This window comes from Podarcis bocagei, assembly GCF_964188305.1.
Source record: "Podarcis bocagei genome assembly, chromosome: 9".
Classification (NCBI taxonomy): domain Eukaryota; kingdom Metazoa; phylum Chordata; class Lepidosauria; order Squamata; family Lacertidae; genus Podarcis; species Podarcis bocagei.
The window spans coordinates 69,465,010-69,480,371 of NC_138134.1; the positions used below are offsets into that span (position 1 = coordinate 69,465,010).

At 47.4% G+C, this 15,362-nt stretch overlaps 1 protein-coding gene across 2 annotated transcripts in view; it reads right to left on the reverse strand.

The window, feature by feature from the left end:
* Nucleotides 1-15,362, reverse strand: part of FRAS1 (Fraser extracellular matrix complex subunit 1) — a 390,698-nt gene that overhangs the window by 209,717 nt on the left and 165,619 nt on the right. For both annotated transcript variants that reach the window (XM_081206862.1, XM_081206861.1), the window contains exons 7-10: nucleotides 14,845-14,928; nucleotides 12,266-12,367; nucleotides 11,988-12,179; nucleotides 2,309-2,398 (exon numbers count right to left, since the gene is read on the reverse strand). In XM_081206862.1, coding sequence (XP_081062988.1) covers nucleotides 2,309-2,398; nucleotides 11,988-12,179; nucleotides 12,266-12,367; nucleotides 14,845-14,928 — 468 coding nt within the window. The remainder of the gene's footprint in view (nucleotides 1-2,308; nucleotides 2,399-11,987; nucleotides 12,180-12,265; nucleotides 12,368-14,844; nucleotides 14,929-15,362) is intronic.

The following is a 15,362-nucleotide window of genomic DNA, read 5'->3' on the forward strand; positions in this document are numbered from 1 at the left end:
AATTGACAGAGAACATTTCAAGATTGTTTCCAAGGATCCTGAAAGTGCCTTTCTGTTGTGCAACCTCTCTCTCTCTCTCTCTCTCTCTCGACTTGAAACACACTGTGATCAGACCGCAAGTGAGCAGGATAGTTTTGCTGTTGGGCAAAGGGCTGGAATAAATTTCCTTTGGGTACTTCTGCGATATATAATATTATGAATTTGGCAGTCCTGGCTACTGTGGATCAATCTTGATTTTTGCCTAGGGTGGCTGGGGCAACCCCGTCAGATGGGTGGCATTGGGCAGCAATCATCACCTGATTGACAGTCCAGGAGGCCTGACAAAACATGATGGACTAGTTGAAGTGCAGGAAAAATCAATAGTCTCTCAGGGGTGGCACTCACAATTAATCATGGTAGTAGCCCAGCATGCTTATTTGTTCCTAAGGTGTCTATTGATTGCTGTTTTGGCTGCAAGCTGTTAGCAGCCTGCCTACCATTTTGTATCCTCCATCAGGCCATGGTTCTATCTTCAATCAATCAAAATTTTATTACGGTCATAGACCAGCATAAGTAGGTGGGGATACAATCATTTAAAGTCTGTGAAATGCTTTGGAAAGCTAAAATTATTAAAACAAAAGGTACATATACATATAAAAGATAAGAAGCTAAAAGAAGGTGTAGGGGCATTATACAAATGTGGAAAAGCATAAAAGGTTAGCATATAAAAGGCTATGGCTATCAATTTACAAAGCACTTGGATATGAGTGTTCATTAAATCTAGTTTGTGGTGCAGGTCAAGGATTTAGCATCATTCCAGGGATACATTCATTGCAGTGAGGAAATGGCAGGTGCCGCCAAAAAATGGTGGAGAATATTGGGAGGGGGGAATTCTGCACATTGGCCTACTTCTAGGGGAGCAAGAAAAACCTCAGAAATTTTCTCAGGAAAACTGAGAGTTCTCTGCTTAGCTGCAGTTTCCAAAGCCCTTTCACCCAGAGGAAACAAAAAACCAGAGCGAAAGGCTCCTGGAATGTCTCTCATTACAGAGGAATGGGGCAAGGACCTCAGGACTGATTGATAGACACAGCCAGTTCCCAACATCCCAGCACGCTGAAGCATGGCCAAGAAACAGATCCCGGGCAGTTGAGACAAGAGCTGGCTTGACTCTCACTGCAGACAAGCGCTAGCCTTGTATGCAATGGCTCCCCATGAGTTCTCCAGAGCAAAGTTACAGTGCTTTCCTATGCACTTTTGCTCCAAAAGTTGCCCCACGGCAGTCAGTGGGGTTTACTGCCAGGTTAGTTGCACACAGTGGCGTAGCGTGGGTTGTCAGCACCCGGGGCAAGGCAAGTAATTTGCGCCCCCTAACCCGTGGATTTGCGCCCCCTAACCCGTGGATTTGCGCCCCCTAACCCTAACCCCCAGATGTGCGGCCGGCCCCCCTGCACCCCCCACGCTATGCCACTGGTTGCACATAGAACTGATTGCTGAAAAGGGGAAAGGACCACAGAAGCTGTGAGTCATGCTAGCTGGGAACTCCATTCTGTTCCTCCTCTCATTTCAGATTCGTCAACAAGGAAAGTTTGTACAGTGGTACCTTGGGTTAAGAACTTAATTTGTTCCAGAGGTCCGTTCTTAACCTGAAACTGTTCTTAACCTGAAGCACCACTTTAGCTAATAGGGCCTCCCACTGCGACCGCACTGCCACTACACGATTTCTGTTATCATCCTGAAGAAAGTTCTTAACACGAAGCAATATTTCTGGGTTAGTAGAGTCTGTAACCTGAAGCGTATGTAACCTGAAACATGTGTAACCCGAGGTACCACTGTACAGTGGTACCTCTGGTTGCAAACAGGATCCGTTCCGGAGGCCCATTCACAACCTGAACAGAACACAACCCAAGTCTGCGAATGCACGGGTCGCGATTCGCCGCTTCTGCGCATGCGCGTGACGTCATTTTGCGCGTCTGCGCATGCGCGAGCAGCGAAACCCAGAAGTAACCTGTTCCGTTACTTCCGGGTCACCGCAGGACGCAACCTGAAAACGCTCAACCTGAAGCAAACGTAACATGAGGTATGACTGTATACTTTCCAGCACTCACTTGCTTAAGTGCTAGAATATTGCTTTTTTAAAAAGAAAAAACAACAGATTCTTAGGATGCAGAAACGCGTCTTTCAGCTAAATAGATATGTGCAAGGTGTAAACCTACATGGCTCAGGTTACGTAGCCTGTGATTCTACACTGATGGCTCCCATTTGGGTGAATATCATTCTTCAATCCATCACCCAAACAGTTCTATGTGCCCCAAGTTTTCAGGCTACTTACATATTTGGTACGCCCTTGGTGAACACAGGGCCTGCCTCTGGGAATGCATTCAGGACAGCACTTGCCTTCTAAACGAACTAATTCTTCACCCTGTGGAGAAAGAGGCAGCCGCAGCATGATACCCAGAATTAGCATTTTTTTAAAAAAATAAAAATACAATGCTGGAAGAAGACAGTGGGAGCCCGAACTTTTTTTTTTACTGGAATGCAGTCTTTAAGATCCTATTTCCCTTTATCACTCCTGGAGCTCATTCCATCACTCTTGGTTCTCTCCCAAAAGATATGTGTGCTTAAATACCTTTGTGGCTGCAGAACAATTCCCGCAAGCTCCCAGCCGAAATGCCACAAAAACTGGCAGGGGATCAAAACGGGGATCCAGTTTCATGGACTGAATCCAGCCCGCATGGCTATCGCAATCAGCTTGCAAAAGTTTCCTCCAAAGAGCTCAAGAGTGCTGGGTAGGGCAATGGTCCCTTTTTAGCCTCACAACTCCCCCCTGTGAGGTAGGCCAGGTATATTTTAGGCTGCTGAGAGAGTGCAAACTGCATGATTGCCGCTGAGCCGCAAAGGCAAATGGGGACTTGAACCCAGGTCAGGGCAAGGAGATAAAGGTAATGAACATGGTTCTCTTGCTGCTCAGTTTCTCCTTACAACAAACCTGTGAGGCAGGTTAGGCTGGGAGGAGGTAGCTGGCCCAAGGTTACCCAGTGAGTTTCACTGCTGTGGGGGGATTTGAACCCGGGTCTCCCAGTTCCTAATCTGACACTCTCTCTTTTTCCCCCCAATATTTTTTTCTTATTTTCTTTACACATTCATTCTTACAGTACAGTGGTACCTCGGGTTAAGTACTTAATTCGTTCCAGAGGTCCATTCTTAACCTGAAACTGTTCTTAACCTGAAGCACCACTTTAGCTTATGGGGCCTCCTGCTGCCGCCTGCACTGCCAGAACCCGATTTCTGTTCTTATCCTAAAGCAAAGTTCTTAACCTGAAGCACTATTTCTGGGTTAGCAGAGTGTGTAACCTGAAGCATATGTAACCTGAAGCGTATGTAACCCGAGGTACCACTGTACATTAATCAACCTATAAGCCTTATGCTCTGCCGAGCTTGCGACTTCCCTCCCTCCCTTCAGTTCGTATCCCTCATCACATCCTGTCGCGTATTTTATCTTTTTACACCTAAATCATCCTGTCCACATTGTAGGAGTTACTTCAATCCTGCTAGTGTCTTTAAGTTTTTACAGTTGTCCTTTAAATACACAATAAATTTACTCCAATTTTTCTGGAATCTTTGATCGTCCTGATCCTGAATCCTGCCAGTCAGTTTGGCTAACTCCGCATAGTCCATCATTTTCGTCTGCCACTCAGCAATGGTAGGAGCTTCTTGTGATTTCCAGTTTGGGGCCAACAAAGTCCTTGCCGCAGCTGTGGCATACATGAATAATCTTTGATCTTTTGAATTAATTTCCTTTTCCATCAGGCCAAGCAAAAAAAAAGCCCCTGGCTTTTTAGGGAAAGTATATTTTAATATTTTCTTAAGTTCATTGTAAATCGACTCCCAAAATGTCTTAACTTTATCACAAATCCACCACATGTGATAATATTCACCATCCACCTCTTTGCACTTCCAACATTTCTTATCCCTCATCCTATACATTTTTGCCAATTTTGCCGGCGTTAAATACCACCTATAAATCATCTTCATTAAATTTTCTTTCAGAGCCATACATGACATAAATTTTATACTTTCATTCCATAATTTTATCCAATTCGATGTTATGCCCAAAATTGATAGCCCACCTAATCTGACACTCTCACCACTAAACCACACAGGCTGGGTGGATATAGCCATGGGCAGATATATGTGTGTATCCGTGGCTGGATCTAAATTCTCAGCCACATATGCTAGCTGTATCCCACAAAAGTCATCTTCACAATGCACATATAAATGCAGTAATATTCCAGGTGCTGAAATCCCAATGGAGCAGAAAATACTCTTTATGCATGCGACCGCCGCTGTGCGGATGTTATTGACCCAGAGATGGAAAGAAGATAAAGTCCCGACCAGAGAAGAATGGCAGATTAAGTTGATGGCTTGTGCCGAAATGGCAGAAATGACTGGAAGGGTAGGGCTCGAACCGATGGCTTCAAGTTGCAAGAAAAGAGATTCCGACTATACATTCAGAAAAAGCTTTCTGACAGCATGTAATGGGAATTGGGGGTTGCTCGTGCATAAGTTGCCGCCACTCTCAGTGAGGTTGCCTGGATAAACCTTTCCCTGGCTGGACAGTCCTGATTCCGCGTCTGTCTCAGTCACTGGCAGAATCCGTCAGTGGGCGTTTCCTGAACTTCTTCCAACATAAAAGTTCCTTGATGGATAGTCTCCGCCTAGCCTTCCTGCGCAGAAGTCTTCTGCGCAGGGTGGGTGTGGGCAGTGGAGGACCAATGCTCTCCCCGCTGGTCTCTGGCGAAGAGTCCTGGAGCCATCCCTCCGAAGCCTGCCTCTGCCCACCTTTCTCCCTGGTGTAACGCTGATTTCCTTCCCCGGTCGCTGAGTCCCCTCCTTTCCTGCTGGGACCTTCTTCGGCATCGCTCGGGAGCCCTTCCTCCACTCCTGACTGCGATGGCAGTTCCCTGACACAGCAGGAGCTGTTTGGCAGTGGAACAGACTTCCTTGGGAGACGATGGACTCTTGTTCCTTGGAGGTTTTCAGCAGCGGTTGGATGGCCATCTGTCATGGATGCTTTAGCTGAGATCCTGGCATTGTGGGGGGTTGGACTAGATGACCCCTGGCTCCCTTCCAACTGTACAATTCTATGAATCTATGGTTCCTCTGAAGGCAACATTTCGTTGACCCTTCAAGGGGAAAGCTTTGATCAATGTTTGATCACCTCTGGAAAGTATGCTTCTAGGAAAGGGAGGTTAAACTATTTATACATCTGTTGCAAAATTATGCGGTGTGGAAAGAGCCCTTGTCACAGTACATATCGTTAACATTCCCGGTTGGTGCTGTTACCTTCCCCAGCACGCACAAGAGCCCACTTCATATAACAAACAAGGACAAATATGTATGGGGTGGGGTCCTCCCTGCCAAAAAATGCCCGCCTGCCTGCCAAGGTTCAGAGCTGGGGAGGATTGTTTAAGATAACGGTCTCATTTTTCGCTGCCCAGCTTACAATGCAACGCCAGGGGCCACAGTGGTGGCAGCGAGGCTGTTGAAATGAAAGCCTCTTCAAAGATCTACACAATAGTTTGCGCCTCGTGCGATCCCTGAGGCGACGCTATGTTATGAAAAGGAAAAAACGAAGAAAGAAAGCACTTGTTCTCTAACGTTTTCTCCTCAGAACATTGTGGCCTCCCGCTCTGTTGGGTGGGGACCCTCTTAAGAGCAGTCCTGCAGGATCAGGCCTGGGGTGGCATTCAGCTAAGCCCTACTCAGGGGTTTTATAAATCGGTCTCTTGGTTCCATATATAGGGGGCATTGCAATAAATAGTACTACAGGTCCTCTACACAAGGTTGCCCACACAAAGTCTCTCCTTGTACTGTACTTTGCTGTACTGACCATCCACCACCGTCAAGGGCATCGATTGGAATCATAATTGGGAGTTTTGTCAAATAACTACCTTGGATGTGCTCCGTTTTGATAAGTGGGAACCATGGTGAGCTTTTGGTAGAGGCAATCGTGGTTGAATCCCTTTCTGCATCGGACCTGAAGAGACAATCTCTTAAGTGCCTCTTATCCATCTTCATGATCACCTAAAGATCTTGTAATTGATATTGGGTCAAGAGGCGTTGGGTGGCATCCTTCCAAAATTTGGTCTGTTCCCGTTCTGTGTGCTAAGCCCTACTCAGAGTAGAACCACTTGAAAATAATGATCCTAAGATGGGCATGTCCATTAACTTCAAAGGGTTTACTCTTAAGTAGGATGAGCATGGAATACCACCTCAAAGGCCTAGTTGGTCCAGCATCCTTTCTCACCGGTGCCAACTTAGGGCCTCTGAAAAGCCCACAAGCAGGATAGGAGCACAGGGATGTTCTATTGCTCAGGATGTTCCATAACCAGCATTCAGGAACACCCTGCCTCTGAGCCCGGGGGGAACATACAACCATCCTTTCCTTAAGTGGGGCTACCTTTGAAGGTGACTCGGAAACTACAACTAATCCAGAACGCGGCAGCTAGACCGGTGAAAAGGAGCAGTCACTGGGACCATATAACACCGGTCCTAAAGAACCTACAGTGGCTCCCATTACGTTTCCGAGCACAATTCAAAGTGTGGTTCTGACCTTTAAAGCCCTAAATGGCCTCGGCCCTGAATACCTGAAGGAGCATCTCCACCCCACCATCCACTAAGATCCAGCTCCGAGGACCTTCTGGAGGTTCCCTCACTGGGAGAAGTGAAATTAGAGGGAACCAGACCTTCTAGGTAGCGGCGCCCTCCCTGTGGAACACCCTCCCATCAGATGTCAAACAGATAAACAGCTATTTGACTTTTAGATGACATCTGAAGGCAGCCCTATATCAGGATGCTTTTAATCTGTGATGTTCTGTTGTGGTGGTGTTGTTGCTGCTGTTGTGTTTCTGTATATTGTATTATGTTGGAAGCCATCCAGAGTGGCTGGGGCAATGCAGTCAGATGGGCGGCGTATAAGTACCGTATTTTTCTGTGTATAGGACGGTGCTTTTTGCTTTAAAAAAAGGCAAAAATTGGGTGTCATCTCATACACAGATAGTGAATGCAGAGGGGTGATGTGTGATTAATGACAGCAGCAAACAGGAGACTGGCAGTGGCGATTGGGCAGGTGATTGGTGGCTGCGGCAAGGCCTGCTGGCGATTGGCTGTGGCTGTGGTTCTGACCTGAGAGCCAGTGTGGTGTAGTGATTAAGAGCGGTAGTCACGTAATCTGGGAAACCGGGTTCGTGTCTCCACTCCTCCACATGCAGCTGCTGGGCGACCTTGGGCCAGTCACACTTCTGTGAAGTCTCTCAGCCCCACTCACCTCACAGAGTGTTTGTTGTGGGGGAGGAAGGGAAAGGAGAATGTTAGCCGCTTTGAGACTCCTTAAAGGGAGTGAAAGGCGGGATATCAAATCCAAACTCTTCTTCTTCTTCTTCTTCTTCTTCTTCTGTGGCAGTTGGGCAGGCAATTGGCGGCTGTGGCAAGAGGGCGGGTGGGCTGCTGGTGGTGGCGAGCGGGGAGACAATTGGCGGCTGCAGCGAGGTGTGTGATTGGCAGTGGTGGGCAGGTGGGTGAGTGATTGGTGGAAGTGGTCTTAATTTTGAGTTTTAAAAAATAGGGGTCGTCTTATATATGGGGGCATCTTATACATGGAAATATACAGTAATTTATTATTATTATTATTATTATTATTATTATTATTATTATTATTATTATTAGTTGGGCGTGAACTCCTTTTATACAAAGCTACTGTGGAAATATGTACCTTGAATGGTTCACGTTAGCGCTGCTCATCCCACACAATGCGCTATTGCCGCTTCTCAAACGCAGCTGCAGCTGTTCATTGTGAGGGAACAGGCATATTAACCTGAGCCTCGAAAAGAAACAGAAGCCCCCGCCGTGCTGAGGAAAAGATCTTAAACGCCCACAGTGGCCCCCTTTTAAAAATATCCCAGACTGCCTAGGATATTGCACTCTCACTCTCTGTCAGAACAGCAGAGTTGAGGATTGTGGGATTTCCCGGGGCAGTTCAATGCCTGCCAACAAACTTCACCCTTCTCCCAGTCATCTGGTAATAAATAAATGCAAGCCCACATTTGTCAGAGAACTTAAGAGACAGCCACCTGAAACTCGCTGCTTGTCGATAGGCTCATCCCAACCAGTTTGCTGGAAGCGTGTGAAATGAGTTTCTTTTCTTGCATAGTCTCCATAATCCTGTCCCTGCCTACCTGCCCTGCCTATGCCAGTGGCCTCGTTGCAGCTTAAACAGAGTTATGTGACCAGAAAAGTTAATTCTTCCCCAACGAAGGATGAAACCCGCGGAGACCTGGCTTCAATTTAGCTCCGGTTTACTGATGCAAATGTCCTAAATACAGAACTAGCTGGGAAGATTTGGGAGGGTTTTGAAAGCAGGCGGAAGGGGAGAGAGAAGATACCTGCTGCTTTTGTTGCCGACTTTATAAAATATTTCGGTGGAATGGCACCGATGACACCTCTGGGGGCTGCTGAGCTAGAATACATCACTGATAATAAGCACTCTGGACTAAAAAATACATAGCTATCCATCTAAAGTTAATCCAAATTCTACATCCAAATGAGCCGAGTTCGGCTGCCCCTGTAAATAATGCAAATTTGCGAAATGTCTCTTACTTTGCATAATTGATGCTGTGAATCCTTACACACACACACACACTGACTATCTAGCGTCATTTTTTCTGCTTATCATGAAGCAGGGGCAAGAAAGGTCACAAGAGGGTATGGACCAGATGTCAGGAGCAACTGCAACTAGGGCTGGGACCCCATAGTTCTTGTGTACAGCTGCCCCGTAAGCTACCAGGGTTGGGTATGTGGGCATCTGTGGCAGGAGGGGGGAGAAAGTGGGCAGTCCCACTGTCGAGAACACATGGCAGATACTTAACTATTGTCAAAGATAACACTAATAACACTAATAACAATAATAATAAAAATTTATTATTTGTACCCCGCCCATCTGGCTGGGTTTCTCCAGCCACTCTGGGCGGCTTCCAACAAAGATTAAAAATACCTTAAAATGTCACACATTAAAAACTTCCCTGAACAGGGCTGCCGAGTAGGCCCTCTGCCTGATTCCCTGTAGTTTTGCTTCTTGCAATGAGGGAATCGCCAGAAGGCCCTCAGCGCTGGACCACTTGCATCACTTTTACAGCTCTGGATATCTGTGAATACCAATCTAGTGGCTAGGCAGCTATTTCCGGTCCATGTTCTGTGGAGCAGTTGTAGCAACAGGGGACCACCCCCTTTCCACCAGCTGGAGACTATGCCTGCATGGAAACTTCCTCTGCCCTTCCCCTTTCAGCCCCTTCCTGGTCCTGGGTTACTGTTGTGCTGGAGAAGGGTGGGGAATATTTCACTTGCCTGGCCTGCCTCTTCCTCCAACCCCTCCTGCGCTCCACCCTCCAGCTCTGAAGTTTCCCTTGCCTCTGACTCTTGCCTCTTGAGTGATTGTCTGAGACTGGCATAATGAGGATGAGTGGTGGGTGCCGCCTGCCCTAGAGCCCCCTCCCCAGGGATGACACCGAAGACGACTTAGACCCTGGATCATGGTGGTGGTGTCACGGTCTGGTTCACGGGCGATCGAAGTCCTGGCAGGGGACTTCAGGACCAGGGGCAAGATGCCGGGGTGGGAGCAGGAACGGGGGTCCAGAAGCCAGGAGTCGGGAAGCCAAGAGTCTGAGGGTCAGAGAGCCGGGAGTCAAGAAGCCAAGGGTCTGAGGGTCAGGAAGCAAGGAGTCACGAAGTCAAGGGTCCGAGGATCAAGAAGCAAGGAGTCACGAAGTCAGGGGTCCGAGGATCAAGAAGCAAGGAGTCACGAAGTCAAGGGTCCGAGGATCAAGAAGCAGGGAGTCAAGAAGCCGAGGTTCAAGGATCAGGAAGCAAGAAGCCAAACACAGCAAGGCAGGGAACGTGTTGCTGTGGCAAAGAGCCGAAGGGAAATGTTGACCTTATATCCCTTCCCGGCTCTTGCCACCTGGTGCTGTGAGTTACCAATCGGCCTCGCCTGTGAGGCAGCGCCTTGCCTCTTCAGAACAAACTTAGGAAGGCCCCAGTCCTGCAAAGTCCTATTGGTCACAGGGCCTGGCTGCTGCATGCACTCCTGACAGGTGGAGAGCAGTCTGAGGAAGGGAGGAGGTGGGAGACGCTAGAAGCAGGAGCTTGGAGCGGTCAAAGGGGGGTGGGGTGTTAGAAGAAAGAGGCCCTTCAAAGACAGGCTGAGAATTGTGGTGTGAGTGCAGACTCAAACAGAGAGGAGTCAGAAATTGCTACCCAGCAGCGGGACAGTCCCAGTCCTGCTGGCTCACCTCTCCCTCTGACACTGTGACTGAGGAGAGTCCTGCACATTGCTGAGCAACAGGCCAGACATGCCCAGAGGAGGAACCATACCACCACCCCACAAACCCCGCTTGACGCAGCCTTTGTCTGCTTTTGAGGGATCCAGAGTGCAAGGCTAGAGGAGAAGGGTAGGGGCAGTGGTCAGTTTCAGCAATGTATCCTTCTGGATTAGGCCGAGTCAGAGGAACTCTGTTGTGTAAAGTATTGTACTTGGGCAAAAAAAAATGAGAGGCACAAATACAAGATGGGGGACACCTGGCTTGAGAGCAGTACATGTGAAAAGGATCTAGGAGTCTTGGTTGACCACAAACTTGACATGAGCCAACAGTGTGACGTGGCAGCTAAAAAAGCCAATGCAATTCTGGGCTGCATCAATAGGAGTATAGCATCTAGATCAAGGGAAGTAATAGTGCCACTGTATTCTGCTCTGGTCAGACCTCACCTGGAGTACTGTGTCCAGTTCTGAGCACCACAATTCAAGAAGGACACTGACAAACTGGAACGTGTCCAGAGGAGGGCAACCAAAATGGTCAAAGGCCTGGAAACGATGCCTTATGAGGAACGGCTAAGGGAGCTGGGCATGTTTAGCCTGGAGAAGAGGAGGTTAAGGGGTGATATGAGAGCCATGTTCAAATATATAAAAGGATGTCACATAGAGGAGGGAGAAAGGTTGTTTTCTGCTTCTCCAGAGAAGCGGACACGGAGCAATGGATCCAAACTACAAGAAAGAAGATTCCACCTAAACATTAGGAAGAACTTCCTGACAGTAAGAGCTGTTTGACAGTGGAATTTGCTGCCAAAGAGTGTGGTGGAGTCTCCTTCTTTGGAGGTCTTTACGCAGAGGCTTGACAACCATATGTCAGGAGTGCTCTGATGGTGTTTCCTGCTTGGCAGGGGGTTGGACTTGATGGCCCTTGTGGTCTATTCCAACTCTATGATTCTATGATTCTATGATTCTGTGTTGCCATTTTCTGTGACTAAAATCTAATTGCATTTCATGCCTCACATTCTTCCTGCCCTGTGGATGACCTGCGCTTGCCTGACAATCCCTTGACAATGATACAGTTCCCCACAAATCAGTGGCCCCCTCTCCATAGCCAGACTCCAACACCTCTTCCCCACAGTGCACAGTTGCCTGTATCCTGCCAGTTCCCGGTACCCACCCCAAATAAACAATAGTCGGGGAGTATTTGTGGAATATTTGAAAAATCATGGTATGCAACTAGGTGCATTGGTAGGGTCTACTCAAATCAAGCAGTTAAAAGTATTGTCAAGATTAATTGTAGAACAGTTCAAAAATGGAATGAAGTGGAAAATCCAGTGTTAAAAATTTAAACAAGAGAAGAAGCCACAAAAGGGAGGGAGGGAAGTCTGATATGTATCGATATTGGAAATATGAGACTTTAAGATGTGTATTCATAAATTATTGAAAACTGAAAACAGAATTTATAATGGTGTTATCTAAACAAAAACAAAACAAAACAAATAAAACACAATCCCAAGATTCCCAGCTTTCATTTCTGCTTTTCCTGTTGGGTTTTTTAGTTTTTAGTTAGTGTTTCTGGGAATGTTCTATGTAAATAAATAATAGAACTAGATAGATAAGGTTGCTCAAAACGCGGTCATTTTCTTACCGGGGCACACTCCACCTTGGCACACCCTCCGTGCCAGCAAGAGACTCGACCTCCGTCACACATGCAGAACTCGCACCCGGTACCGTTCCACATCTCGTCGTGGTACCTTACGATGCCATCATGGACGCAGCTCCCCTTGGAGGGGACGCATTCCTTGCAGCAAACTCCAGGACGCTGTATTTTGCTCTCCCCCTAGGAACACGCAATTCAGATGCCTCGTGAAAAGAGAGAACAGCAAACTGCATGGATTCTCCCAGGATTCCAAGCTCAGAAATTACCTTCTTGCAGGTCACAGGTGTGCAGGTCTGCCTCAGACACCTGGGCTCCCCTCTGTCGCAGACGCAGGTTGTGCAGGCATCTTTCTGCCACTGCTCACCGTGCTGTGCAACAGAAATAAACGTAAGTACTCCATTCAGGTTAACCGCTGATGTCCACATGGGGTGGACAACACCACAAAATAGCCTGATGAAGACTGGGCATCCACAAGACGGTGGCTGGCTGTTGGGAGGAGGAAAATGAAAAACTGGGCGGTAGGAGGAACCAAATAGAGTATCCTGAGTAAATAGAATAATAGAATTGTAGGGAAGAGAACATCTAGGGTCATCTAGTCCAAGCCCCTGGAACATGTGCAGAGGAGGGTGATTGTTATGTACTGAGTTGAATAGGATCCAAAATGCAGCAGTCTGATTGGTCCTAGAACAATAGGATCCAAAATGCAGCAGTATATTTCAGTGACAAAGGTGATCAAGGATCTGGAAACAAAATGTATTCTAAAGAGGAAAGTCTTCACTTTTTTATGATGGAGGAAATCTACATTGTTTTTAATTGGACACTTTGATTTCTAAATGAACTGATGGGGTACGCCAGCCATCCAAAAACAACAAGTGTTTGCTTGGGTTGCTGCTAAGGAGGGTGATACTCGTTGTGCTGACTCAAAAAGGGGGTGGGAACAGAAAAAGGGGTTCTGCCTTCTGCACTTCTGGGGCATTAACCATACTCTGTTTTTTGCTAGCTGTGGATGGCAAGCTCCTTCTCAGACCTTCCTAGTTTACAACTTGATCCTTTTTTAATGAAACACATTGTATAAATGGTCTTATGCGTCTTAATTTTAAAATAAAATGCTATCAGCTGCGGGGCAGGGGAAGGGATCTGGAAACGAAGCCTTATGAAGAACGGTTGAAGGAGCTGGGTATGTTTAGCCTGGAAAAGAGAATGAGAGGAGATGTGATAGCCATCTTCAAATATCTCAAGGGCTGTCCCATGGAAGAGGGAACAAGCTTGTTTCTCCTGCTCCGGAGGATAGGACTCAAACCAAGGGCTTCAAGTTGCAGGAAAGGAGATTCCAACTAAACATCAGGAAAAAGTTCTTGGCAGTAAGAGCTGTTTGACTGTGAAATGGACTCCTTCAGAAGGTGGTGGACTCTCCTTCCGTGGAGGTTTCTAGGCAGAGCTTGGATGGCCATCTGTCATGGATGTGTCAGGGGACTGCCATCGGAACAGGGCAGGGAAGAAGAAGAAGAAGAAGAGGAGGAGGAGTTTGGATTTGATATCCCGCCTTTCACTCCCTTTAAGAAGTCTCAAAGCAGCTAACATTCTCCTTTCCCTTCCTCCCCCACAACAAACACTCTGTGAGGTGAGTGGGGCTGAGAGACTTCAAAGAAGTGTGACTGGCCCAAGGTCACCCAGCAGCTGCATGTGGAGGAGCGGAGACACGAACCCGGTTCCCCAGATTACGAGAATACTGCTCTTAACCACTACACCACACTGGCAGAAGGGCAGTTGGGATACAGGGAACCTCTGAAAATCTTGAGAAGCAGTTCCTCTTCCTGCGGTGGGGAAAGCCACACCTCCAATGGAGAAGAGGGGAAGGGACCAGAGGATGCTGCTGGGAACCCCAGCACCACACCTCGTCAGTCTGAGGGTAGAGAAAGCCACACCCCTGGGGTAAGGGAGGGGAAAGGGCCAGAGGATGCTGCTGGGAGCCTCAGCACTGCTCCTGGCCAGGCCAGCCAGGAGGGAAGTATGCCTCTTCCGTCGCCCACCTTGCGCAGAGGCGTAAAACACAAAGAAGGAAGGAAAAGGCTGGGGTGACTAAGCTCTTATGTTGGGGGAGGACCCAGAAACGACCACTCCCGGATTCTGCTAGCGACTGAGGCAGATATGAACTTGTGGCTCTGCACTGTAAATAGTTTTGCACCAAAATAAAACCTGTAGAAGACAGGTCAGAGTCCTGCCTGGTTACTCACGAGCAACCACCATTGCCATCTGACAGGATGCTTTAGCTGCGATTCCTGCATTGCAGGGGGTTGGACTAGATGACCCATGGGGTCCCTTCCAATTCTATGAATGCAGGAATCTTTCACCCAACTCGAGGTTCAAGCCCACGACCCTGATATGAAGAGCCTGGTGCTCTACCAACTGCACTATGTTGCGTCGCATGCCCTGCTCGCATAACTCTGTAACGCATCAAATGCATTCCTGATTTTTTAAAAATAAAATAAAAATGCAAAGCTCTGTCCTGGATCGCCAGAGCCTGTTATCTCCCACCCGCCCTCGCCCTCCTCTTGCACACCACTTTTCAAACTATGTTAGCAGGAACGGCCTTATCTACACTGGCCTGTGAACTGAGTTGTCTTTCGCCAGCACATTCCTTTCTACTTCTTAATCCCCTTCATTTCGTCAGGCTTCCCAGGAAGAAGAAAAGCAGCAGGTTGTAAAAAGGAGGAGAAGAAGAAAGGGGGGAAAGAAGTCGTTCACGCCGGCAAAAGCCTGGAGTGCCGGGAGAGGAGCAGAAATGTGTCATATGCAGCCCACGCCAAGTCAATTCCTGCCTGCCTTCATCAAAGGGCTTCCTTACCTCATATGCTCTCCCAGGTGTAGAGCAGGATTTCGGAGTGCATTGTGGGCAACACCTCCCAGCAGGTACAACCACACTTTCATCCTGAGCATTGGGGAAAGGGAGGGTGGAAAGAAAGAAATTGCATATAATAAGAGAGACACCAGACCTGGGAATTATAGGGACAGGACGACCCAGACCGTATAGGAATTTATTCATGTATGCAACCAAGGCGGCAAGAATGTTACTTGCCCCCAAAAAATGGAAAAGAAGAAGAAGTCCCAGCAAAAAAAAGAATGGATAAAAACATTTATGGAATAAGCAGAAAAGGCGAAACTTACCGGAAAAATAAGAAAACCAAGATAGCAAACGCCTTATAAAAGAATAGAAATGGTTTATTGAATGTTTGCAAATAAACTGTAAACAGATAAGAACATTGGCAGGATTATTGTAATAATCTGCAGTTTTGTAAGAGTAGACGAATAAATGGTAAAATTAAGTGAATTTGGATATGCAGAAAATATTCAAAATAAACTGAA